The sequence below is a fragment of the Macrotis lagotis genome, chromosome 4 (genome assembly GCF_037893015.1).
Source record: "Macrotis lagotis isolate mMagLag1 chromosome 4, bilby.v1.9.chrom.fasta, whole genome shotgun sequence".
Classification (NCBI taxonomy): domain Eukaryota; kingdom Metazoa; phylum Chordata; class Mammalia; order Peramelemorphia; family Peramelidae; genus Macrotis; species Macrotis lagotis.
The window spans coordinates 256,516,136-256,543,617 of NC_133661.1; the positions used below are offsets into that span (position 1 = coordinate 256,516,136).

Here is a 27,482-nt window from a genome sequence, read left to right on the forward strand (position 1 = left end):
ATGGGGGGGAGCAACTTACCCATAGCTCTGGAAGAAAAAAATGGGCATGAAGCTGTAGTAGTCAGTTTAAAATGCCAACCCATGGGGCGGCTAGGTGGCTTAGTGGATAAAGCACAGGCCTTGGAGTCAGGAGTAACTGGGTTCAAATTCAGTCTCAGACACTTAATAATTACCTAGCTGTGTGGCCTTGGGCAAGCCACTTAATCCCATTTACCTTGCAAAAACCTAAAATAAAATAAAAAAATAAAATAAAATGCCAACCCGTCTCAGATGGACCTTGCTATGGTCACATAACACTGAGGGCAGAGAGGAGAGAAATACTAAGTGAACTCTAAGGATTCGCCTGAGCCGGAAAATGCTGTGTAGAGGGAGGAAGAATTTGTTGTTGTTGTTCAGTCATTTCAGTCATATCTGACTTTTCATGACCCCATTTGGTGTTTTCTTGGCAAAGACAATGGAATGGAGGAAACTGAGGCAAATAGGATTAGTGACTTGTCCAGAGTCAGACAGCTAGTAGGTATCTAAGGCCATATTTGAACTCAAAAAGATGAGTCTTCTTGACTCCAGTCCACCATATCACCTAGCTGTTCCTCAAGCAGCATGGTGGATATATAGTTAAAAAAAAAAATTCTGCTATGGGAGCTAGGAGTTAACCAGCTGTGTGACCTCTGGCAGGTCACTTTTCCTTTCTAGATCTGTTTCCCACTTGTAAAATGAAAGCTTAGACTAAATGATTATTTAGCCTATTCTATCCTATGTTCCTTATGAACTGATTCAATAGCATCAAATTCAAAAAGAAATGTATTCCTACATCACATATTGACTTGGAAAAACCACAACATAACATTATCTATGTTACAATGTATTTTTATTTGTTTTATTAAACATTTTCCAACTACATTACAATCTGGTTGGCACCCTTGGAAGCTTTGCTGGTGAAGCTTTGAGTCTGATACCTCTGATAATTCATTCCCTTTTATTGCTCAAGTTTGTTGTGAATGTGGTTTTGCAAAATTTAAAATTTTGTATGGATTTGATCTGAGTTCTTTTCATTTTTCATTTCTCCAGTTAAATCTTTCTAGTATCATCTCAGTTAACTTCGTGTATTCTATGAGATCCAAGACCTATGATTTCATCAGTATAGGAAGTTCTTAGTGAGAAACTCCCTTTGTCTTTGTAGATTGGCAATAAATGGTTCAAGTGTTCAATTGACAGATGACACTGAGTATTCCCTAATAATAGTTAACATCGATGTAGCTCTATAACGTTGCCAAGTGCTTTTCTTGTATTATCTCATTTAACCTTACAAAAACTCTCTGAGATGGTTACTATTATTATCTCCATTTTGTAGATGAGGAAACTGAGGCTAGGAAAGAGAGGTTAAGTGACTTGCCTAGGATCACACAGCTAGGAGCATCCAGAATCAGGATATGAACTCAAGTCTTCTTCACTCCAAGTTCAATACTCTATCTACTACATCATGTAAATGCTAGGAAGCATCAGATTAAGGATTTGAACATGTTTTTTCTGGTTCCTGGACTGATTTCCTGACAAAAGATCACATTAATCAAATCTGTCTAGAAGAGTCACAAGGGTTTGCATAGCTCACTACACTATGCAGCAACCCTATCTTTCCATTCACCCTCTAATCTCTTCTGAGACTGAAAACAGCCAAATAACTAGCTCTGAAATAAGACTCTTAAGATACCCTTGAGAGACACTTTTTCATTTAAAGAGGTGTGACAAGACATGAGTGAGTGTGTATGTGTGTGTGAGAGAGACAGGGAAAGGAAGAGACGGAATTACAGAAACAGAAAGAAAAGAAAGAAAGGGAAGAAAGGGGAGAGAGAGAGAGAGAGAGAGAGGGAGGGAGGGAGGAGGAGGAGAGAGAGAGAGAGAGAGAGAGAGAGAGAGAGAGAGAGAGAGAGAGAGAGAGAGAGAGAGAATATAGATAGATAGAGAGCTAAAAAGGTAAGAAAAAACACTGAGCCTGATCCCAAACACCAGAGAACTCTTCTGATGACACAAAGATTGATACTAGAGGAAGTTTTCACTGCTGTAGTCCACAGAGTTGGGAAACAAGGTAGTAAAAAGCAGGTACTAACCTTTTACTGGGCAAGATCCTACTTATGTTGATTTCAGAATAAATTAGGCCAGAGGAATGGATGCCCCTTCAGAAGTCTCTAAGACTTCTACATATGATATGGACGAACTTCCTCGGGAATTCCCCAGTGATAATCTTCCTGGGCTCTTAGAAATGTCACACACACACACACACACACACACACACACACACACACACACAGTCATCCAGGCTCTTTTTGAAGACTTCTAATGATAGGGAACTCATTCCCTTCACAGTTTTGGACAACTCTAACTTCCTGTGGCTCAAACTGAAAATTGCCTCTCTGTCATTTCCACTCATTGCTTAAATCTGAGGGAAAGCAGAGTATATCTAAGTCTTCCATATGAAAGCCTTTCAAATCCTTGAATAACTGTTCTTACGATCCCCCTAAGTCCTTTCTGCAGGCTCAGCATGCCCAGTTCAGTGGAGAGGATTTTTTATTTGTTGTTGTTGGGTTTTTTGGTGCATATAGAAGTTGAATTATGCACAAAACAAGTCAGGTATTGTGATTCTAAAATCCTCATATGATTTCTAATCCCCTTGCAATCTTGGTAATCCTCTCATTTTTAAAATAATGTTTTATTTTCCCCAATTATATGTAAAAATAATTTTTAACATTATGATTTTTTTAAAGTTTTGAGCTCCAAATCATCTTTCCCCTCACCCCTTCCTGAAATGGTGACCAATTCAATATGGCTTAGACAAAAGGAGAGAGAGAGAGAGAGAGAGAGAGAGAGAGAGAGAGAGAGAGAGAGAAAAGAACATGCTTCAGTCTGTATTCAGACACATCAATTCTTCTCTGGAGAAGAATATCATTTTTCATCATGAGTCTTCTGGGATTATCTTGGATCATGACATTACTAAGATTAGCTAGGTCATTCATTTTATAATAAAAGTGTTCGTCATATAACTTAGTGGTTCTGCTCACTTTACTCTATTTGTTCATGTAAGTCTTTGCAAGTTTTTCTGAAATCAGCCTGTTTATCATTTCTTTTTTTTATTTTTGCATGGCAATGAGGTTAAGTGACTTTCCCAAGGTCATACAGCTAGGTAATCATTAAGTGTCTGAGGCCACATTTGAACTCAGGTCTTCTGTTTCCAGGGTCTGTACTCTATCCACTGTGCCACCTAGTTGCTCCATGTTTGTCATTTCTTATAGCACAGTAATATTCCATTTCAATAAGGGTAATTAGATGGTATAGTAGGTAGAGTGCCTGCCCTAAAGTCATCACTATTATTCCATTCCAAACACATACCACAATTGTTAAGCCATTTCTCCAATTGATGGGCATCCATCCCCTCATTACCTAATTACTAGCCACTACAAAAACTTCCTCCTCTCTTTATAGAGTTTTGGTGAAGAAGAAGAAATAATGGTCCATACTACTTTGGGGATAGAGTCCGAAATTCATACTCACTAGATTTTTCCTAAAATCAGAAAACCTGATATCCCAGAATATTTTAATAGAACAAGGAAGAACTCAACAATGGGTTCAATTCAGATAGTTTAGTCAAGATAACCCCCATATCCTGGACAGAAGTCCTCATGGTTGCCACAAAACCACCCCTGCCTCATCAGACCCAATTTTGCCATAGATGATCATATCAAACTATCTTCATTCTCTCTGAGACTCAGTTTCCTTATCTGAAATATATAAATAAAACAAGGATAATAATACTATCTCACAGTGTTTTGTGAGACTCAAATCACCAAATATAGCAAGGATTTTTTGATCTTTAAAGCAATGTATAATTGTTAAAATCATAAATCTAGGGATGTAAGCATCTGAGAGGACAGAATCAGCAAAAGCACACTCACTGGTAAAAAGAGTTGGGAATCCTTGATCCCAAAACAAAAGACTCTTTATTCTCTTCCTAATATTATACAGTCACTATATCTGGATAGCTTGTAGCTCAGCCAATTTTATCTAAATCAGAAGTAAAATCCCTTCCCATATTGAAGTATAGACAAAGATGCTAGGATTACCTTACCTGTAGATCTACAGAGCTTAGAGCATAGGTAGAAAATAGATTATGGCTCCATATGCAAATGACAAGAGATGCCTTCTGGTCCTCCAGAAGGAAAAAGAGGTTTTCAATCAGGTGGCCAAATCCATGCCAGATGAAGGTTTAGCAGTCCAACTATTGTCTGGTCCCTGTCCCACCCCCAACAGTCTAATAGATTAATATCCCAAATCAATTCAACCTAGTGGTCCCTGGATATTTTTGAGGTGATAATAACTTAAGCACAGAAGTGGCATGGCAGGTGACTCTTTGAATAAATGGGTAGAGTTGGGCACAGAGAAAAGGGTGATACGAATAAAAGGGAATAAGCATAAAAATGAATAATCAGCTTTGGTAATAAAATAATACTTGGCATTTAGGTATCACATGTCAGTAGAGATCTTGACAAATGAATTCTGTCAACCTTTGAATGGATCTAGGAGGCCAGTCTATATCAATGAAAAATGTAGAAGGCAAAGTGAGTCTGCTAGTAGTTTTATCTGAATTATTTAGTTTTATTGGCTAAAATATGCACTCTCTCACTCTCTCTCTCTCTCTTTAACTTATGAAACAGACTTGCTATGTCAAATTATTTTTCAGGCAGTAGCAAAGTGTTGTACTGAACCACCCTTCCCCCTAATAGCTGCAAAATGACATATCTGACTTTTGGGATATAGCTATTGCCTCTCTTTCTCTAATATGTGTGTATAGACATATAGAGACATATATATGCATATATAAACATATATGTGTGTATGCATATATATTTATATATATATATTTAATAGTGCTTTTTATTCTACTATTCACAAAGTATAAAATAAGATGCAAGCAAGATATATTCTAATTATTCAATTCAACAAATATTTTTGAGGACAGCTAAGTGTCACAGTAGATAGAACACTGGTTCTGGACTCAGAAAGACCTGAGTTCAAATCCAGCATCAGATACTAGCTGTGTGATTCTGGAAAAGTCACTTAACCTCTGTCTGCCTCAGTTTCCTCATCTGTAAAATGAGGATAAAAATAACAACTGCCTTCCAGGATAATTGTGAGGCTAAAATTAAATAATATTTAAATACTTTGCAAGCCTTAAAACGCTATATAAATTGCTAGCTATTACTATTTTGGGTGTCATTAATGGAAAGAGTTCTGGATTTGGAGTCAGAGGACATGGGTTTGACTCCAAATTCTGCTGTTTATTAAGCAAAGTGACCATTAAAAAGGCCCTCTATCTCTCTAGAATTCAGTGTCTTCCCCTATAAAATGAAGAGCTGATTAGAGCTCTATGATCTGTTGTAAATCTCTATCCTATATATATATGGGCTAGTAATCCTTAGGAAACTAGACCTGTCAACATGCTCCCCATACTAACCTTCCTATAAAATTATAGTGTGGCAGCTAGGTGGCTCAATGGATAGAGTCCTCCTGGAGTCAGGAGGACTTGAGTTCAAATCCGACCTCAGACACTTAATAATTACCTAGCTGGGTGACCTTGGGCAAGTCACTTAACCTCATTGCCTTAATAAAAAAAAATAGTGTAGCACAAAATATCTTTGGTCAGGGGAGGGGTGGAAAAGAGGACAGTTGGAATATAGGGAAAGAATGTCTGAATCTCCAGTTTTCATATGGAGGTCATCTAGGCACCAGGATGCAAAGACAAAAGTGTCACAGTCACTGCCCTCAAGGAACTTACATTCTATTGGGGAAAACAATATCTACATTTGTGTAGTAGTCCTCATAAGGAGTGGTCAAGCCTTTATCTGAAGTTATATGAAGTATATTGTTGCTGTTGTTAGTCTTTCACTCTTGAACAGGACAAATGACATCATGAGAATAATTTCTTAACTTTCAGGTGAATTGGATGTAAGTGAAGCAGTTGCTCAAAATCATCAGTCTCATCTCTCTTCCAGTCATCAAAGTCCAGTGGTAAGATGAAAAACTCAAGGAGAGTGATAATAGCCCAGAATGCAGTAGATAATCGTGGCCTTTCTAAATTAGGTAGGTAGATAACATCAAGATTACTCTAAAGCCCTTACTAGCAAACAGTCCCTAAATTGCCAAATTAGAAAGTGAAACAGTTCTGAGGAGCTAATTTTACTTAGGAGAGAAAGTTTAACTGTATTTACATATTTACTAGCCCCAATCTCTCTTCTGAGCTCCAGTCATCTTGGACATCACCAACTGCCTCTTGCATATTTCCATTTAGTCATTTTAAACACATATTCAAAAACAGAACTCATTTTTCTCCCCCAAATTTTCCTTAATCCTACTTTCTTATTTCAATTGAGAATGCCACCATTCATAACCTCAGGATCATTGCCAACTCTTCCCTATCTCTTATTCCATTCCAACATTTAATCAGCTGCCAAATGAAATGATCAGACTGATGTCTTTTTTCATTGATCCTATTTACAATTAATTGATTTTGTCTTATAACTGGTTTAAGTCATGGTTCTTTGTCCCTAAATTTAGTTCAGAAACTCAGCTGACTTCTGCTAATAAGAAAATCTGTTATCTTTGAAGGATACAGGTAGACACCAGGGACTCTGATTTAGAGTCTTTACACCACCAAACCATTTTTTAAAGATTTCTGGTTTATTATCCAAAGAAGTTGATCCAATATTTCTAACCTTACAGTTGGACACACATAAAAAAATGAATATTTCTTAGTCACAGGAGGCAAGGACAGGGTTGTTACTAACCTGCTATTCCCAATTTCTAGTCAGTCTGTAACTAATCATATTGATTTCATGATTCGTGATGTCAAGCTCATAACCAATCAAAACTTGTTCTTCACCTACAAAGTCCTGTTCTTCACCTACAAAGTCCTGTTCTTTGTTCTATAGTTGCCAAAACTATAAAAGGTTTTTAGCTTTGCTGAGGAAGCTGAGATCCTATTTATTAGTAATCATGCTTTATTAATAAATCAATCATACTCAGAACTTTGTGCCTCGGTTTACCTTATTTTGACTAACACAAGTTTTATTGATTCTATTACCAAAATATAGCTTACATTCATTCTCTTTTCTCTTTTCATACAGTTTGACTCGGGCCCTCTTCATTTATCACCAAGAAGTCTGCAATGACAGGTATTAATTAATTAATCACCCTACCTCTAGTCTGTCTCCCTCTCCAAATCACCCTCCACTTAACTACAATATTGATATCCCTAAAGCACAGTCTGACTGGGTCACTTAAGCCACTCTAAAGATTCCCAGGATCATCTGGGAACAACTGCTTAGTATTTAAAACCCTTTACAATCTGGCTCCAGTTCTACTATTCTAGAATTACTTCACTTCATTTTTCCTCAGATAAACTACATTCCACATATGTTCTAGAGACATTCCAAATGCTATTTGCTTTTCCTCATACACAGACATCCCCTATGCCTGCAATCCACTCTCACTTCTTCATTGTTTTCTTTAAAGTTTAGTTCAAATGCCACTTCCATCAAGAGGCTGCATTTAGTTATCTGAATTTATGTTGTGTTGTACTCTCCTACTTCCAGGAGGTGGAATTTTTTTAAGGGTGTAAATCTTTAAGTAGAAGGCTCAAGTTTTATGAACCCCAGATTTCTTAACTCCAAGGTTATCTTTCTCTATTTCATGACATTGCCTCACTTTCTCAAACTACATATTCTAAAGGGCAAGTTCAAAGGGTTAGTGAAGTTAAAGATCTGGATTCAAATCCTTCCACCAACTGCCTGAGGGAGAGTCAATTAAACTTTCCGGACCCGAATCTGAGTCTGTTAAATATATAATTGCTAAAGTCAAATGAGACTATATTTCTAAAGTACAATTTGTACAAGCCTGCCACCTAATAGGCTTTTTTTTTTGTTTTGTTTTTTTGCAAGGCAATGGGGTTAAGTGGCTTGCCCAAGGCCACACGGCTAGGTAATTATTAAGTGTCTGAGACCGGATTTGAACCCAGGTACTCCTGACTCCAGGGCCAGTGCTTTATCCACTGGGTTCAAATCCGGTCTCAGACACTTAATAATTACCTAGCCGTGTGGCCTTGGGCAAGCCACTTAACCCCATTGCCTTGCAAAAAATCTAAAAAAAAAAAAAAAGTTTAAAAAAAAGTGTCTGAGAAGGGATTTGAACTCAGGTCCTCCTGACTCCAGGGCTGGTGCTCTATCCACTGCACCACCTAGCTGCCCTCCTAATAGACTTTTAATAAATACTTGTTCCCTTTCCTTCCAGTGGTGGGATTCAAATAAAATAACAATCTGTTTGTGAAAACAACATAAAATTAGGTACTGGTTCTGCCGATTGGTGCAAACCGGCTGAATTCCACCACTGTTCCCTTCTGCTACTCCACCCCCCACTCCACATCTAGCTCTATGGCTATTATAGGAAAGAATCATAGGATTAAAGAAGGTTGAGGGCAAGCCAGGAAATCTTTCCAGCAGTTACTTCATTTAGAACCATGAAAAATACCATAAGATCTATCCTCCCTCCCCACCGGATCTTGCTTGGACAAATCTTTACTGACCTTGTGACCAGATGTTGGCTTCCTTGGCATTGAACACAGACAGATTCAGTGTCTGACTGAGGCTAGGATGAATGTAATAGTGGCATTGGCAGGTATGAGGCAGTGTTTGTAGGAACCTGGAATGCCAATGCCCTGCCAATCAACATGGTTTAGAGAGAACGACTTAAGCTGCCGAGTATTGTTTAAACACACACACCCATACAATACTTCCCAGGATATCAGAAGACTTCAGGTCCAGCTCCAAGTGGGTACAATGCTGGACTAGGCTTCAAACCTGCCTTTGAGACTTAACTGTCACCATAAGCACAGCATTTAATGTCTCTGATTTTTTAGTTAGAGTCGGTTTTAGAGACAACAAGGTGATGCAGTGGATAGAGTGTTACTCCCAGAACTGGGAAGACATAAATTCAAATCTGACCTCAGACACTTACTCAGCTACGCAAACATTTAATCTCAATTTCCCCATTGGTAAAATGAGAACAATAACTGCACCTACCCCACAGGGTTGTTGTAAGGTTCAAATAACAATTTTTGTATAGTAACATTTGCAAATAATACTTGTAAAGTATAAAAATATTAGCATGGTGGTTGACTATATAAATGCTTATTCCTTTCCCTATTTATCTATAAAAATGAAGATAATTGGGGTGGCTAGGTGGCACAGTGGATAGAGCATCGGCCCTGGAATCAGGAGTACCTGAGTTCAAATCCAGCCTCAGACATTTAATAATTATCTAGCTCTGTGGCCTTGGGCAAATCACTTAACCCCATTGCCTTGTAAAAAAAAATGAAGATAATTTATGTGAATGATCTCCTTGGAAGGTTGTTTTGAAAAGGACCAATGTGATAATATGTGTAAAAGGCTTTGCCAGGCTCTATAAAACTGGATATGATGGATGTGAAACATTGCACATGCCGAGTATCTCAAAAGTTTAAGAAGCTTAAAACTGCAGAAAGACTTTTGGGATACAATGTTTATCAGACTTTTCTGATATATTAGCTACTTTTGCAGAACTGTCCTTTACCCCCTCACTTTTTTTTTGTTCTAAGGTATGGATTGCTGAAGTGGTTAGGGGAAAGGATATATTTGGAAATTAAAATGCTGTAAAAATGAAAGATACCAAGAAAAAATTGTAAAAATCTCTGTAAGGACCAGTTGTATATCCTTGGGAAAACTGTTTTTTTAGCCTGAGTTTCTTTTACAGATATAAAATGGGGCTAATACTACTCACATTACTTATCTCAAAAGAATGTTATAAGGATCAAAAGATTTAATATATGTGACATGCTTTATAGCCATAAAATGCTATAGAAAATGTGAGTTATTTTACTTAATCCAATAATTTTGAAAGATCCAAAATTTCTTCAATGTAAGTACTCTTTTTCATTCATGCAAATTGCAGCACTGCTATTTTCTCTTCCTGAGAGATATTTCCATGCTTAGATCATAGGATTTAATTATACGTTAATCAACTGTGAATGACTTAGCTATTCTCAGTAATAAAGCAATCCAAGACAGTTCCAAAGGACTCATGATTTAAAATATTATCCATCTCCTCAAAAGAACCAATGGAATCTAAATACATATCAAAGCATGCTATTTTTCCACTTCCTTTATTTTTTATTGGTCTATGTTTTTTCACAATATGACTAATATAGAAATATGTTTTGCACAATTAGTTGTATAATCCATATCAAATTATTTACTCTCTTGGGGGGGAAGGGAAAGGAAGAAGAAAATTTCTAATTTCTAAAAAGAAATGTCAAAATTTGTTTTTACTTGTAAGTGGAAATAAAAAATTTAAAATCATAGGATTTAAAGCTGGAAGAGGCTGTGGAAGTCATCTCATCTCTCATTTTGTGGTGAAGTGAGGTAGAAAGAGATATGACATTTTCAAGATCATACAAGGACTAAATAACAGAACCAGGATTCAGTACTTAGCCAAGTCTATGATCTCATTAGTGCAGGGGCCAAATATTTGTTGATCAATCCACTAGTTCAGAGCAACCCCCTACTTGCCTCCTCCCCCTATACACATACAAACACATACACACACTTCTTCATTCTATGGGATTATTATTCATGTGTTTTCCTAAACTAGTCAGAGAGAATCCATTCAATACACTGGAGTGCTTCCTAGCTTCTTTTAGTATCAAGAGGCTACCAGGGTAGTAAATGGTATCTATGTAGAGGAGCTTAGTGGCACAATGGACAGGGCACTGGACTGGGAGTCAGAGAGATCTGAATTCAAAATCTGCCTCACAGTTACTTACTGGCTGTGTAACCCTGAGCAAGTCATTCATTTTCCTCACTTGTTATGAGGATCAAATAAGATGATATTTATCGAGTTCTTTGCAAACCATAAAGTTATTTAAATGCCAGCTATTATTATTTTCTCTGACTCCTGTGAGATAGATGTTATTATGAACTTCATTTGACAGTTGAGGGAACTTGAGATCTAAGAGATTAAATGGTTTACCCAGGGTCACATAACTAGCTAGTAAGTATCTGAAGATGGATTTGAACTCTGGTCTTCCTGATACCCAGTCCAGTGCCCCACTGTGCCATCTAGCTGCCTCAGAGATACTCTTGATCAACACCTTTATTTTATACATAAAAGAACTGAAGCTTTAGAGAAGTTTATTCCCCAGAGTTATAAAGCTACTTAGTGGAAAAAAACAGAACCAGAATCCAGGTCTCCTGATTCCCAGCACAGTGTCTTTTCCATTAAAACCTGTGACCTCTCTCTACACTCCAAATTTAAACCTGAGCCACCGAAATCCTAGAGCACTACTGAGTTATATTGACTTTCCAAAAGCTACAAAGAAGCTCACTAAAGATTTGATAAGTGTCTATAATAAAAAGATTGGCAGAAGTGATGATTCCTTTAAAGATCTAAAATGCACTCTGATGACCTTATGATCGCGCCTTTCCTGTTTCCCTTGTTACAATTTAGTCCAAGTCCTCTCCATGTGATAGCTGAATGACTACAGGTATACCTTAGAGATATTGTAAGTTGGGTTCCAGACCATTACAGTAAAGGGAATAGTATGATGAAGTGAGACACACACACATTTTTTGATTTCCCAATGCATATAAAAGTTATGTATATACTATACTATAGTATATCAAATGTGTAATAGTATTATGCATAAAGAATGTGCATATCTTTTTTTTTGCAAGGCAAATGGGGTTAAGTGGCTTGCCCAAGGCCACACCACTAGGTAATTATTAAGTATCTGAGACCGGATTTGAACCCAAGTACTCCTGACTCCAGGGCCGGTGCTCTATCCACTGCGCCACCTAGCCACCCCAAGAATGTGCATATCTTATTGTAAAAATAATTTATTGCTAAAAAATACTAACCATCATCTGGGCCCACAGTTGAGTGGTGAAGAGTCTTATCTTAATAGTGATGGCAGCTAACTAATTAGGGAGGTGAATGCTGAATGTTGGTGTAGCTATGGCAGTTTCTTGAAATAAAATAACAATGAAGTTTGCTTCATTGATTCACTCTTCCTTTCCCTTGAACATTTAAAGGACACTATAAAGCTAATAACTGACCTAACTTTAATTATTTTTTTTTTGTTTCTCAGAGAGTAAGGAAGCCCCAAAGAAAGAGAGATGCAAGGAACTGGGATGGTCAGAACACATATAATATTTATCAATCAAGTTTGCTCTCTTGAATGGGCATGGTTTATGGTGTCCCAAAATAATTATGTAGTAACAACAAAAATCATTGATTACAGATAACCAAAACAGAAATAATCATAATGAAAAAGTCTGAAATATTGTGAGAATTACCTGCGATACACTTACTATTGGAAAAATGGAACTGTTAAACTTGTTTGATGCAAGGTTGTCACCAACCTTCAATTTGTAAAAAACAAAACAAAACAGAAAAAACACAAAGTCTGCAAAAAATAAAAAGAAGTGGGGCAGCTGGATAGTGCAGTGGATAAAGCACCAGCCCTGGGGTCAGGAGTACCTGGGTTCAAATCCGGTCTCAGACACTTAATAATATCTAGCTGTGTGGCCTTGGGCAAGCCACTTAACCCCATTTGCCTTGCAAAAAAACCTAAAAAAAAAAATAAAATAAAAAGAAGTAAGCTTGCGTATCCAATTTTGTTGTTGTTCAGACTTTTAGTTATGCTATTAGTTATATTTGTGAGCCCGTTTTGGACTTTTTTCTCAGCAAAGATACTGGAATAGTTTGCCATTTCTTTCTTCTGCCATTTTACAGATGAGGAAACTGAGGCAAACAGGTTAAATGACTTGCCTAGGATCACACACAGTTAATAAGTGTCTGAGGCTAGATTTGAATTCAGGAAGATGAATCCTTTTGATTCCAAGTCCAGCACTCTATCCATGAGCCTCCAATTTATCCTTCTTTTAATATACCTTATATAACACTGCTATCAAGACTTCAATTTTCCTAAAATCTTAAGATTATAGATTTAGAGACAGAAGGAAACTTATAAACCACCAAGTTCAATCACCTCATTCTTTCCATACATGCTATGTATTTGTGGGGAAACAGGCCAAAACTTTGCAGGGAATATTTTTGAAGTTAGTGTTCTTACTAGGATATCTTAATATAGAAGAGCTAAATGTATCTACTGGCTAACTGTTAATTGGAAGCACAATAGTAGGGACTTGTGGCTCCAGTAGACTGTCAACCAGTAGACATAATTAACTCTTAGGGAAGCATTTATTAAAATATCATAATAAGAACTATAGCTATAAAAACATTCCTACATTTGAAATCTAGAGTATAATCTCTCGTGACTGTCCATGGTAAGGAGCATAAAGTAATAATGATAAAGTATAATGATTCCCCACAAATGAGGGGAATGCATAGAACCAAGGGTCCTCTGGATGTGCTCTGTCTCAATGTCCTTTCTTTCCTGTTAATACCCAACAAAGCTCCTCCTGACTGAATCATCACTCCTGTGTAGGTTATAGGTCTGCTCTTCTTCATAGCCCAACTCTTCACTAGCAAAGCCACTTTCCTTCTCTGTGGCCAGAGGCCCAAATGCTTTAAGCTGCTTCTGACCTCAACTAACTCTCTCCCTGTCTCTCTGTAATAGTCATTCAGAGAACATTTGGACTGATTACCCTGTGAGAAAGTTAAGTAGTTAAAAACCCTAGAATTTATAACACTTCCTAATCTGAGTTGAAGCTATCTTGAAACAGAAACAAGAGGACAGAGAGGTATCAGTTTCTAAAAAACTCTGCGAGAGAGACACAGGAAGAGAGAATAAAGCTGTGACCAAAGAGCAGCAGCAGAAGATGGAGAATGTTTGCCCAGAAACTGACTCTAGACTTTATGGTATCTATAGCTTCTTCCTTCAGCAGATCCTTCACTCAGTTTATTAAGGAAGCCCAGCAGGGATCAAAAGAACTATGACTAATCAAAGAAGTCATTGATGTTAAATAACCTCTCTCCCCATTTCCCTTCTTTTTGTTTTATCATTGCCTTTACATGGTCAACATTGTTATCCACTGTTTCTTTGATCATTTAATGCTTAGTGATTGTTTGATGCTTTTCTAGACAAAGGTAGAACAATTTTATTGCCTCTTACATTTGTGTCTTTGCTATAGAATATGTGCATAAGGAAGAAAGTCAGAAAATAATTAGCTACCCCAAATTTAACCAGATGGAAAGCCATGTTTCCATCCTGGTGATTAAGGGGATTACTAAAGGGGTTAGTTTTTTTAATGGATATTACTAATAATCTATTTCTAACTTTGCATAGAAAAATTTCTAATCTTTTTTTGAATAGAAAAAAATCAACATGGAACCAGAATGCTTGTCCTAAAATAAAATCCTCATAAGCTAGTCTCTTTATCTCCCAGCTGATAGTTCTCATTGAACATCTGAGACTTCAGGTTTTCTAGTAAGATGGATAGAAAAAGGAAAGGAATATAGAATGCATACCTTGGGTTGTTCCCAGTGGGGAACTAATGGAGACAGGGATGATCAAGAAAAATCAGTTCCAACTAATACCCCAAAGGGGAAAAAAGTGTTCTTTTGTCTAAAATCTCAGTAACATCTACATGTGTGTCTGTCTGGAGAGAGTGTGTTTATCACAAGTCATAGCCAATGAGAGCTGGGGGAATCAGGGAAGAAAATCCTCTATTTCTCCCACAAGAAATTTAGAAGCTCGGTTTTAAACCTGATGACTGAGTCCCTCCTGGACCCACCTACATTCACCTGAATTCTCCAAACTCTTACTTTTATTCTAGATTTTAGCTATTTTAAAGTCCTAGAAGGGAAGTGATTCATTGTTTAACCAATGATGTTGCTTCCTTCTGATTCAGTTTCATTCCATAATTTGTGAAGGGGTAAGAAGGTGTTGACACATTAAAGCTTCATCTAGGAGTCTATCCTATGACTATATCAACTGAGCTAGGGGGAAGAAGAGGGGAAGAGAGAAAAGAGGACCAAATCTCTACCTCCCAACATATGTAAAGTATCTGTAAAGTATAAGGTAAATGTCAGCTATTATTCCATGACATCCTATGACATTTTAGAAGTGATTCTGAAAAAGAAATCATCACAACAACATATCATTGTACTAATTTAATTTCAGTGTCATAAATAACTGTCTGATTTTAAAGCAATTGGTCCCAGAACGGAGGCACTAAACATTTAAATACCAATCTGCAACAGATAATAGGTAACTTACCTTTTCTGGAATTGTTCTTCAGTAAATGTTAGTTAAAATTAGACCAAGAAACTTCTGTCATGGATCCAGACACATGTGGCAGAATAAAGAATAATATGAAAGATACCTTATCTCAGAGGCTCCATAAATATGTGTTCACTGGGCCAGAGCACATCTTAACCCACACAGGGAAGAAACAGGGGCCATGAGAATGAAAGAGAGAGAGAAAAAAAAAGATGAATGACACAAAAATTGGTTTGAGCTACTTTGGGAAGAAAAAGAACAAGCACTTATAAACATACAGAGTGCTCTTTTTATAACTCATTTTCCCACCATCTGTCATGAGCCCTAAAGGATTCCATTCCTAGGAAGGTAGGAAAGGCTAGGGCTGCAGCAGAATATTATAATCTTTCCCCTCCCTTCCCCAATCCCTTTTCATTTGATCAAGGATTCTTTGAATGGGTTTTATCTCTGATTTTCCAATAAAGAAGCTTTCTGGGGAGCTACACCTGCTCCTTCCTTTAATTTCCAAGTTTTTACTGACTTCTAACCACAGATGAAATGGTTAACCCTGGTCCCCATTCCTTCCATTAGCAAAGAGTTTTCTCTGGACCCAGCAGCTGGCTCTGTGTCAGCTTCAATTTGATTTTCTAAAGAGCTTTTAACTTCCCCAAATACAAAAGCAGCTCAAACACCCTGGACTGGGCTGCCCATCACGTAAATTATTGCTTCCCCAGTCCTAGGACATGGTTCATGTCAATATAAAAGGTCAGAAAATGCAGTGGGGCTTAGTCCAAGCACCCACATACATCAGTATCTCAACAAAGGAAGAATAGAGCAGTTGCCCTCAAGGAAGGAACTGTGACTCAAATGAGACAGCTGGGCCCGCAGTCTACTGGGAGGATATGGAATATCAACGGACATTCAGAGGGAAGGAGGTGGGGGAGAGAAGAAAAGGAGAGGGGACCAATCAGATACACAGCAGAAAAGAAATCACCTACCCTTCAGCATATGGTATTAAAAATAGGGAAGTGGAACAAAGAAGGTTCCTGTGGACTGAAAATGGTTGAATAAGTTGTGGATATAAATGAAAGGGAATACCAATATATCATAAGAAACAAAGAATATAAGGAATTCAGAGAATTATCTTGAACCTGACATGAGTGGATGCAGAAGAAAGAAAGCCGAAGCTGAAGAACAGAGTGTTTATAAAAAATGTAAATGAAAAGAATACCAGACTCAGATTAATTATAATGACAAATCTTGGAGCAGGAAATCAGATGAGGAAACAATCTTTTCAGCTCCCTAGCACAGAGATGGAAATTTGCATATACTATCAGATGAGATCACTTTGTCAGTTGGTTTTAACTGTTTTCCTTCTATAGATGTGATAGTTCTGGGCTCACTCAGATCTCCTAGCATCAAGGCACCCTATAATTTGGGTGAACTGTCCCAGTGTAACCAATTTTAAAGACTTGAACTTTCTAGCTATATGGATAACCAAATGAGGTTATCAGAAGTAGTTGATTAGAGCACAAGCCCATCTTCATTTTGTTACAGGAAAAAATCAATAGAGGAAAAGATGACTTGTCATATAAAAATCAATAAACCTTGTTTTTTGTTTTTTGTTTGTTTTGTTTAAGAAAAAACCAGAATCTAGGATTTTTGAGACTTATAAAGAAAGAAGAGTCCTGATGTCTTAGAATCAGAAGATTTGAGTCTTAGTTCTTCCTCTGCCTCTAACTCACTGTATTATTTTAAACAAGTCACCTCTTTTCCCTGAGCCTCAGTTTCCTCATGAGTATGAGGATCCACATACTAAATGTTGTTTTCACCAGTCCCTTTCTGACAAAGAGCTTGCTGTCCTAATACCTAATCACAAGGTTTTTCTTGTGGTAAGTCCACATGTCTAGACCTCTGTTTATCTGTAAAAGTATGTCAGAATCACAACTCTAGATTTGGAAGGGACCTCAGAGGGCAAGTCAAATGTTATGTTTAAGAAGCACTTAGCTTGGTCTAGAGGAGATCCTTAATAAATACTTATTTTCTTCCCTACCCCTTATATAATCCAAGTCATGCCTGAAGCATGAATTTCTCTAAAACATCTGTAAGGAATAGTCATATAGTTTTCAACTAAAGTTTCGTATTGATGAAACCTACTATATCCCAAGATTGCCCATTTCACTTTTGGACAAAAAATTGTCCAAAGAACAAGAGGAGATAATGGGTTTGAACATAATTGTCCAAAAATGTTTAAGATAATTTTTCCCCTTGCTTCAGGTAAATACACAAAATTTTCCTTTTTGTTCCTCATTCAGTCCCCTGGAATCAAAAACAGCATGATAGCCCTTCATCTACTTGAAGACAGATCTCATGTGCCCCTTTCCTAACTTTCTCTGTTCCAGGCTACACATTCCTAGTTTCTTCAGCTAGCCCTCATCTAGCTGAGTTTCTAATCCTCTCACCATCCTAGTTGTCATCTAATCACTCTCTAGCCTGTCAACTATTTTTTTCCCTAAAATAGGGCATATTCCAGCTGTGGTCTGATAAGGTTCAATTGAACCATTACTTACCTTATTCTAGACACTGATTCTATCATAAGAGTTCAGTCAGGACCTTTTAAGTCACCTAGGATTACACTAGTTTGAATGGCTGCTAAGTCAAATTGGTGTACTAAAACCCTCAGATCTTTTTTCACAAACTGTTGTCTAAGCAGAGATAGATATGGATTTCTTCACAGGATTGTCTTGCTTCATAATATTCTTCTTCTTGTAGTTGCGGTTGTTGCTCAGTCATGTCTAATTCTTCGTGACTCCATTTAGGATTTTCTTGGCAAAGACACTACAGTGGTTGCAATTTTCTTCTCCAGCAAATTTTATAAATCAGGAGATAGAGGCAAAAAGGTTAAGTGACCTGTCCAAGGTCACACAGTCAGTAAGTGTCTGAGGCCAGATGTGAACTCAGGAAGATGAATCTTTGTAACTCCAGGTCCAGCATCCTATCCACTGGGACACCCAGCTACCCAGATATTCTTCCAGTCCTTTTATATAACCTTTTATGTAGCCGTTTTTGTAACCTGCTCTTAGGTAAGAAATACTTTTACATTGCTATATTCTAATCATGAATAGCATCAAGGAGTGTGCTAGAACCAGTTTGAACCACCTTAGGAGGGCCAATTGTTAAATATTCAATGTAATTTATACTCAGATATTGGTAAATGATACAAATTAGGTCTGATTTATTCTTTTCTGACTTAAAAAAATTTCCAGAAAAAGGCATTCTTCCCAGGACTTGTTAGATTCATCATTCCTAACCAAGAGCCTGTTATTCCTGGATCTAAAGTCTTGATCAAAAAGTACAAATCCCATTCTTCAGAGACAACTTCTTGAGTAAATATTTACTTCATATAACCACCGTTTTCTTCTGAAGTTCCTATCTTCAATAAACAGCAGTGATTAAAAAACAAACTGAACCACTAATTGATATATTCAGTTTCTTGCCAAAGAACCCTGTAAGCCCTTGTTGTTGGTTAGTTATACCCAACCCAACCTAGGGTTTTCTTAGCAAGGTCACTGGGATGGAGGTGGGGGGGTGACTTGACATTTCCTTCTCCAGCTCAAAAGTTGTGGAAACTGAGAAAAACAGATTAAGTGACTTCCCCAAGATCACAGCTAGTAAGTGTCTGGGCTTGGTTTTCCTGACTCCAGGCCTAGTACTTGATCCACTGCACCATCTAGCTACTCTCTGTAATCAGAAGAAATGCTTATTATCTTCTTCCTGTTTTTTTGGTATTTATTGATGCCTGTTCCTAGGAATCATTATTTTTCCTTCTAAGCACCACCAGTCATCCACTGTCAGTTTTAGAATTTCAGCAAGGATCATTTTGGGCAAACCAAAAAAAAAAAATGGTGAGAGTTTTGCAAAGGGCAGCATCTTTCTGAACCAACACAGCTGGGATGTCTTTTTTTCTGTTTCTGTCCCAGCCAGCAATGACAGACCATAAAAGAACTGGTCTGGTTGGAAATCTGAGCTGGTGGTTTATATATACACATACACATACATATATATATATATATATATATATATATATATATATTATATGAATTCTTCCTTTGGCAGTTCAGGGGAGTTATTTTCCATGATATCTATAAGCCCAGTAGACCTTAGAGACTCATGGTCCCTAGAGATCTATTTTCTCTTCAGCATTCTCTCTCTCTCTCTCTCTCACTATATATACATTTATATATATATATATATATATATATATGTATATGTGTGTAATAAATATATGTATGAAAATTTATAAAAAGTATCTGAGTATTCAAAATATCTTATTATTCATGATATTATATATCATAATAAGATTTGTGATATAATAAAAGAATTTACATAGAACTTTAAGGCTTCTATAACAATATGAACTAAGTTTTATAAATATTATCCTTATTTTACAGATGAGCAAACTACATTTGAAACAACTGGTGGCACAGTGATAAAGTACTGGGCTGCAAGTCAAAAAGACCTGAGTTCAAACCTAGTCTCAGATTTTTACAAGCCATGAGACCCTGAACATGTCACTTAACCTTTGTTCATCTCAGTTTCCCAGTGGTAACATGGGTTAAGAATAGCATCTATCTCCCTAGAGTTGTTTTGAGGATCAAATGAAATATTTGTAAAATGCTTAGCACAGTGGATACTACCTAATGTGCTATATCAATATTAGCTATTATTATTAATATATCCTTGGAGAGATTAATTGACCTGCATATGTTAGCACAGTGTCCAGTGTCTGAGTCGAGCCAACTAATTTTCAAGTGCTTGTAGGAAGTAGATAAATTACATTTCACAAGGGGAAGGAAAAAAAAAGAAGGAAGAAAGGGTCATTAGCCTTGGAGTTCAGGTTCATGACACAGAAAATATATTTAGTGTCAGCCATAGCTTTGCTTCCTTCAATGATCCCTTTTATCCATGTGTCAGTTGTCTCTGGCAAAGAAACCATCTGCCAAATACTAGTGGGATGATGGCGAAGGTTGACAGAGGTCTAGATATGTAAAAAAAAAACTAAGCATCAGTACCATTCACATAAAACTTTGAACTACAGCAGGAAGTAGTACCAAGACACCTATCCTTGGTGCTCAGGTAATTCTAAGTGCCTTGGAACATTCTGGAATGTTCAAATTGGATCCTACCATCTCATTGAATGTCTCCTCTGACAATACTTGAAAAAAAGGGTGATCACCATCTGTATATATATTGGTTTTGGATTTTGTTTTGTTAATAAAGATGTTGCAAAGTTTTTAATTTTAAAATTACATGCATTCTCTAAGGAGTCATCCCTGAGAAATAAAGTCAGTTACATTCTGAGGAAGAACTCAGATCTTGAGAAAAAATTTCTTTCCACCTTTTCCCTTGTGTCTTGGGAGCCATGGAGAGAAAGAAACAGAGTTCAATAGAATGACACACCCAGTAGAGATACTGGACCCAGGAGAAACAGTAAGAGGACAACATAGAAGAAAAAAACATGGGGGACCTGCAGTGCCAAATAGCTATTACATTGGTCATATGTGTTCCCTATATATGGGGACTCTTTTTTGGTATACTCTATGTATATTCCTTTTCTTCCCACTGGTATTGTATGTATTTGTGGGAGAGTCTTTCAGATTTACAGGGGAAAGGTTATGTACTTATATCCCTTACTTTACCATTTCAGTAAATGCCTCTGGGGGAAAATGGGGATGATTATCCTTGATGGGGTATTACATAGGCTATTACCCTAAAAACATTTTGCTCAGCTTGATCCTGCTCCAATCAATGCCTTATCATGGCAGACTGAGTTCCTCTAAGACTGTGGAAAGGATTTAAGTGATGGATGGCATACACTATCTGAGGATCTGCCTAGCTAGGTTGAAATCAAACCTCAAAATCAGTTGCTTCTTCACATAGCCCACCCTGGTCAATGGTCTGATATCTCTGGGAATATCTATTAGCCTGCCAACATGAGAAGATACCCTGCCTACTTTGTGCTAGTCTGCCAAGCAGGATCCTGGTCCTTTGCCCTACAAGCCACAAAATGACTCCGTCATCTTCTATATTGCTATAAGAACCATTCAATAAAAGCCTGACCTGGCTATGCTCTTAGAAAGTGAAAGCTTTATGCTGTGACAGTTCTGCTCTCTTTTCAAGTCTGATTAGAATTCTTTACCCTTTTCTATCTTCCTTCCTTCTTCTAAGAGAGAGGCCTGGGAAAAAATACCTGCTGACATAGAAAATATCAAATGTCACAGTCAATCAATATCAATATCAATCAATCAATCAATAAATATCTACACCATTATTTGGATAAAATTTTGTAGGATTTCAAATACTATTCTGATTTTTTTGGATAAAAAAAATGTTATTTGGAACAGTTTGGGAAATTTTCTCTGTCATTTGGCATGGCTTTCTGTTTCCTGTTTTGGTATCCAGCTGAACCCAGAGGAAATATTGGAATAATGGAGAAAGAATAGAAAGGCACCAAAAACATGAGAGCAGAAGAATCAATCCCCCCCCCAGCTCCAGCCTCTCACAGACCCTAGGGAATTCACCACCAATAGGAAAGTGTCCAGATTTCAGCTATACCAATCAGAGGAAAAGAAAAGAGGTCTACAAATATGATTCATTTTTAAACAGCAAACCAGGGAGACAAGGAGACATTGCAGATGATTCCCAACTCTGGTCTCCTTCCTGTGCTCCAATTCCATATCATGACAGTCTATTAGACATGTCAAACTGGATTCCTAACATATCTAAAGCTCACCATGTTCAAAATACACCTAAACAGTATCTAGATTCTCAATTTCATTGAGCCAAGGGTTCTACCAACTTCTTAATCACCTAAGTTCAGAATCCCACATGTCATTCTCAACTCCTTACTTCCCTATCTTGTTGCTTCAACCTTCACAATATCTCTTATTTATATCCCTTTATATCTGCTCAGATAACTTACCGTTCCAGCTAAGGCTTTCATCTCCTCTGTACTGAACTATTTCTATAGTCTTCTCATTGGTCTCTCTTCCTCCACAGAGCTAACAAAGGGGTTTCCCTATGGCATAGATCTGACTACATCAACCTACCACCACCACCACCACACACACACACACACACACACACACACACACACACACACACACAGAGTCAATAGATTCCAGCAGCTATCCATTAACTCCAGGATCAAAAAAAAAAAAGTCTCTTTGGCATTCAAAGTTCCTTTCAACCTGATGAATTCTTCTGGATACAACTCATATAGGGTAAGGTACAGAGAATTTTCATGTTGTCTCTTCCCATTGAAACGTAAGCTCCCTGAAGGCAGGGACAGAGTTTTTGCCTTTCTTTATATTCCTAGTGTTGGGGTGGCTAGGTGGTGCAGTGGATAGAGCACAGGCCCTGGAGTCAGGAGTACCTGAGTTCAAATCCGACCTCAGACACTTAATAATTATTTAGCTGTGTGGCCTTGGCCAAGCCACTTAACCCTATTGCCTTGCAAAACAAAAAAACAAGCCAATAGTAGGTGTTTAATAAGTGTCTATTGACTGACAGTGCTATCAAAGAGAATTCCCAGTCTCTTATAAAGAAATACAATAATAAACAGTAATGAAGTGGCAGAGACTTGGCATGTGAGTTTGGTTCAAGTTCAAGGAAGACTCTTCTCAGGAAGGATATTCTCCTCATATATTAGACCTGACTCAGGTCAGTCTGGTGGTTAGTTCAGGATTGGAAAGTAGTCAGACACTTGTCGACCATCTGACAGTTAACAAGAGGAAGATTAATTAGCTCTAGTATGTTAAAGTTATATAATAAAGATACAACATTGATTCAGTTGGGTAGAGCTTCTGTATTTACATGGTTATGTGGCCATTGAGCCTGGAGGAAAAGTTCCTGACTCCTCATGCACTTTTTCTGCTTCGATCAAGAGGAAGCTACATCAACAGAGGATGGTTTCAATGCCTTTTAAGGAAAAAAAGAGCCTTGCCCATTTGGCAATCAATAAACATTTGTGTGTGCCAAAGATTAGTTAGGTGGTACAGAGAATAGAGTGCCAGATTTGAAGTCAGGAAGTCTTATCTTCCTGAGTTCAAATTTGACCTCAGTCACTTATTAATCATGTGTCCCTGGGAAAGTCATTTAGTCCTCTTTGTCTCACGTTTCCTCAACTGTAAAATGAGCTGGAGAAGAAAATGGTAATCCACTCTTTTCTTTGCCAAGAAAACCCCAAATGGGACCATGAAGAATAGGACCCAACTGAAAATGACTGGACAACAACTATGTGTCTAATACTGTTCTAAGCTCTGGAGATCCAAAAAAGAGGCAAAATACAGATCCTGCCCTCAAGAAACTTGTAATCTAATGGAAGTAGGAGCTCAGAAAAGCTAACTCAGTCAATGTGACTTTTCATAACTTTTCAATTTTTTTATACTTTTTCCCTTATATATTCTTTGACTGGGCTACACTAGTGGCACAGTGAATAGAGAATTGACCTTAGAGCTAGGAGGAAAGGAGTTTGAATCCAATCTCAAACATGTACTAGCTCTGGGACCTTGGGCAAGTCACTTAATCCTGATTGCCTCACATCCAGGGTCATCTCCAGTCAACCTGATTCATGTCTGGTTCACTGGACCCAGATGGTTCTGGAGGACAAAATGAAGCTAGTGACTTTGCACAGTCCCTCCCTCAACTACAATTCATGTACTGCTCATGGCATCCCCTCCCTAATGTCATGGTCTTCTTCAAAAATGAAGGATAAAACAACACAATGGATTATATACTAATCTACTTGCTGTTCCTCACATTATCTCCAATTTCCATGCCTTTGGGGGTGGCTTAGAACTGTGTGACTTTAGGAAAGTCATGTCATGTTTGCCTCAGTTTCCTTATATGCAAAATGGGAATAATAATAGTACATACCTCCCAGAGTTTCTGTCAAGATCAAAAGAGATAGTAATTGTAATTGTAATGTAATTTTCCTTTGTTCTTGAAGAAGGCCAAGATATCAGGGAAGTGGTGCCATAATATACAACATGAATTGGATTTGGGTGAGGGGGTGTTTTGCTAAGTCACCAGTCTCAATATCTTCTCCAGAGCCATCTATATGCAGTGGCCAGATATAAATGAGAACAATATACCACCTAGCTGTCAGCAGCTAGTGTCAGGCCTGGAACTGAGTTCCTGGGCAAGTCACTTAACACTGATTGCCTGCATTGAAAAAAATATGATGATGGAAAATGTTAATAATGTAGATTAAACTTAAAAGTGAATCATGCATACATAATAATCATAAAGTGCATAGCATAGTGACTGGTACATAGTAAATGCTATATGAATGTTGGTTCTCACATGTATCTTGTATGTATATATTTAATTAAAATGTAATCTCCTTGAAGGAAATATAATTTAGTTTTTCCTTTATATCTTTAATATCTAGTACAACTAATTCCTGACCCATAGTAAGCATTTTATATCAATGTTATTTGATTCAATAGTGCTGTCAGAGTTATGGGGATTTGGGGAGTATAACCTAAGAAAAAGTAGTTAGTGCTATGAAAAAAGGTTCAGGTCCTTTAGGATAGAGCTTAATTAATTGAACTTAATTAAGGTAAAACTGGGACTTTCCATAATTATGGGTAAACCAAACAGTTTCCCAACAACACCCAATTTTGAGAGTATTGAGACTTTTTCCTATGCTTGCAAATATAGAAACAACAAAACTTAGTATTTAACTGATCTATACTGGTCTAGAACAATAATTTGATCAGTGTAATGAATTCCTACTATAGAAACTCCTTTCCTAAACACAGGTCAGGAACTTGTCTTAGACTGTAAGTCTATAGCTTTAGACTAATTCTATAGACTTAGATTCTAAGTCTTACTTAACTTATAGTCTTAGAGATTTGGTACCTGGAGCATTAAGAATTAAGTGGTTGGCCAAGGGGCATTCAGCTAGTTTGTTCTAGAGATAGAGGTGATATAACAGATAAATGCCCTGTCTAGCAAGAATTATTTAAAATAGAAAGCTGCCGTATAACCCTATCCTTTCCTCAGTAGTTATACACTGAGTGAGCTCTTCCTCACTTTTTCCCCCCACTTACTAACACTTGCCCCAGTTCATTAAAGCAGAATTACTGTTGTTGCTATTGTTTTTCAGTGGTTTCACATGTTTCTGACTCTTCATGGTCCCTTTTGGGGACCATGGCAAAGATATTAAAGTGGTTTGTTATTTCCTTCTTTGATCCATTTTAATAGGTGAAAACACTGAGACAAAAAAAGAGTTAAGTGACCTACCCAGGATCACCCAGCTAGTAGATATCAGAGGCCAGATTTGAAATGAGTCTGATTTGAAATCAGTAAAATGATCTGAAGAAAGAAATGGCAAACCACTCCAGTATCTTTGCCAAGAAAACCCCAGATTGGGTCACAAAACTTTGGACATGACTGAAAACAACTAAGTATGAACATCCTTTGATCAAACAGCTAAATAAGATCCTGCATTGTGTCTATAGGGTCACCTTACAATGACATCAGTGATGCAGAGGGAAACAAGTTGGGAAGGGCATAACTATCTATTTGTCTTAAGTGGAAAGTTAGAGTTCATAAGCTGACAATGGTAATAGAACCCAGGAATTCCTTATGAGACGTTGGGATAAAAGGATTGCAAAGACACTCCAAAAATTCCACTCCTTCCCCACACTGCTATGTGGACCCAGCATGGCTCTCTAATATGAAATTGCACAATTCCTTTTTCCTCCCATCAAAATGCAAATATTCCTGGCAAAGGTAACATATTAGAACTGAGATACAGGGAGAAAAAGGATCAGAAATCTATAGTTGCAGACTACATGAGTTTAATTGTATCATTAAATTATATTTCATTTCTGTTGCAATTATTAATTGATCCAACTCTTCCAGATTTACTGCCTTACCTTGGACAGTAAATTCCACTGTAGCAATGGACAGATGGTGCCAGCTTCTCATAATGTATGTAGTCACACAAGTATATAGTATGTATGTTGCCTCACCCAAGAGAAAATAAACTCCCTGAGGGCAGGGACTGTTTACTTTTTGTCTTTGTCTGCCTAGCACCTAGAATAGTGTCTGGGATGTGCTTCTTGATTAATCAGATTGCTAACTAATAATTAGTTATATTATGTGTATTGTGTAATTTGCCATAAATCTCAATAGGATCACATCCCTAAATAAAAGAGGGAACATTTAGTATTTGAGCAACATATGAGAATTAACTATTACAGTCATTTATATTGTATAGATGAGTTTAGATGGATAGATTGATAGAAGGTCCTGTCCTGGATGAACTCTCAGTCCTACAATTCCATTATAACTGGGCAAAGTCCCTCCTAGGCAAAGGCTAGTCATAGGCCAGGCCTTACACAGGTGGGTCTGGTAGTTCAGGTTCAAAACTGGTAATTAAATGAGATTCTCAAACACTCTCTTAACTGCAAACAACAAGAAGTGTGGGAGCAGTTCATCGTTGACCTCCTGTCATAAAGTAATGACAGTGAGAGACTCAGAACTACTGAATAGGTGGTAACTTGGCCCAGTCATGGTTCCTCATCATAGGTCAAGGTCATAGGTAGTAAGGAAATGAGACACTCAGTGAGGTTGTTACCCTCTTGCATATAGTTTGTCCCACTGTAATAGTTTCTACTAAGACTTGTCATCACCACCTCCATAATCTCTGACTAATCAACTAGGACCTTTCCTTCTCTGGGAGCCCCATGGTAGTAGGGAATGGAATACAAAATCTTGCCCATTTAATGTTCTCTACTGAGGCTCTGTTTCCTTTTTCCTTGGGGGCTTTGTAAGGATTTCATCTGCCTTATTTTCACCTGGGGACACAAGATTGCTACCAAGTCAGTTGGGGATCCACTTTCTTCCAATTATAAATGCATGTGGTGAAGTTGAATAAGCCTAGAGAGAAGCCTTAATGAGAAAAAAGCACCATGAGCTTCCTTAGAAATTTCTGGGAACTCTCATAATAAGGTTATTCATTTGCTTGGGCATTTGGTGATGATAAATTTCCTGGCTACTCCAGGCTACCATGTAGGTGGCCCAAAGATGAAAGGATTTTTAGGTACTTTGGAATAATGTGATAGACCTGTAGTGGTCCTTTGGTTGTCTCCATCCCCTGGATTAG

At 37.5% G+C, this 27,482-nt stretch overlaps 1 protein-coding gene across 6 annotated transcripts in view; it reads right to left on the bottom strand.

The window, feature by feature from the left end:
• Positions 1-27,482, bottom strand: part of LOC141522410 (deubiquitinase DESI2-like) — a 91,797-nt gene that overhangs the window by 25,932 nt on the left and 38,383 nt on the right. Inside the window, exon 1 of one of the 6 annotated variants that reach the window (XM_074235843.1) lies at positions 8,627-15,288. The exons of 4 other annotated variants lie outside the window; for them this stretch is intronic. In XM_074235843.1, the coding sequence (XP_074091944.1) occupies positions 8,627-8,656 (30 nt within the window). In that variant the 5' untranslated portion in view covers positions 8,657-15,288. Of the gene's footprint in view, positions 1-7,144; positions 7,964-8,626; positions 15,289-27,482 lie in introns of those variants that run through there. One more of the 6 variants, XM_074235845.1, reaches the window with a different exon arrangement.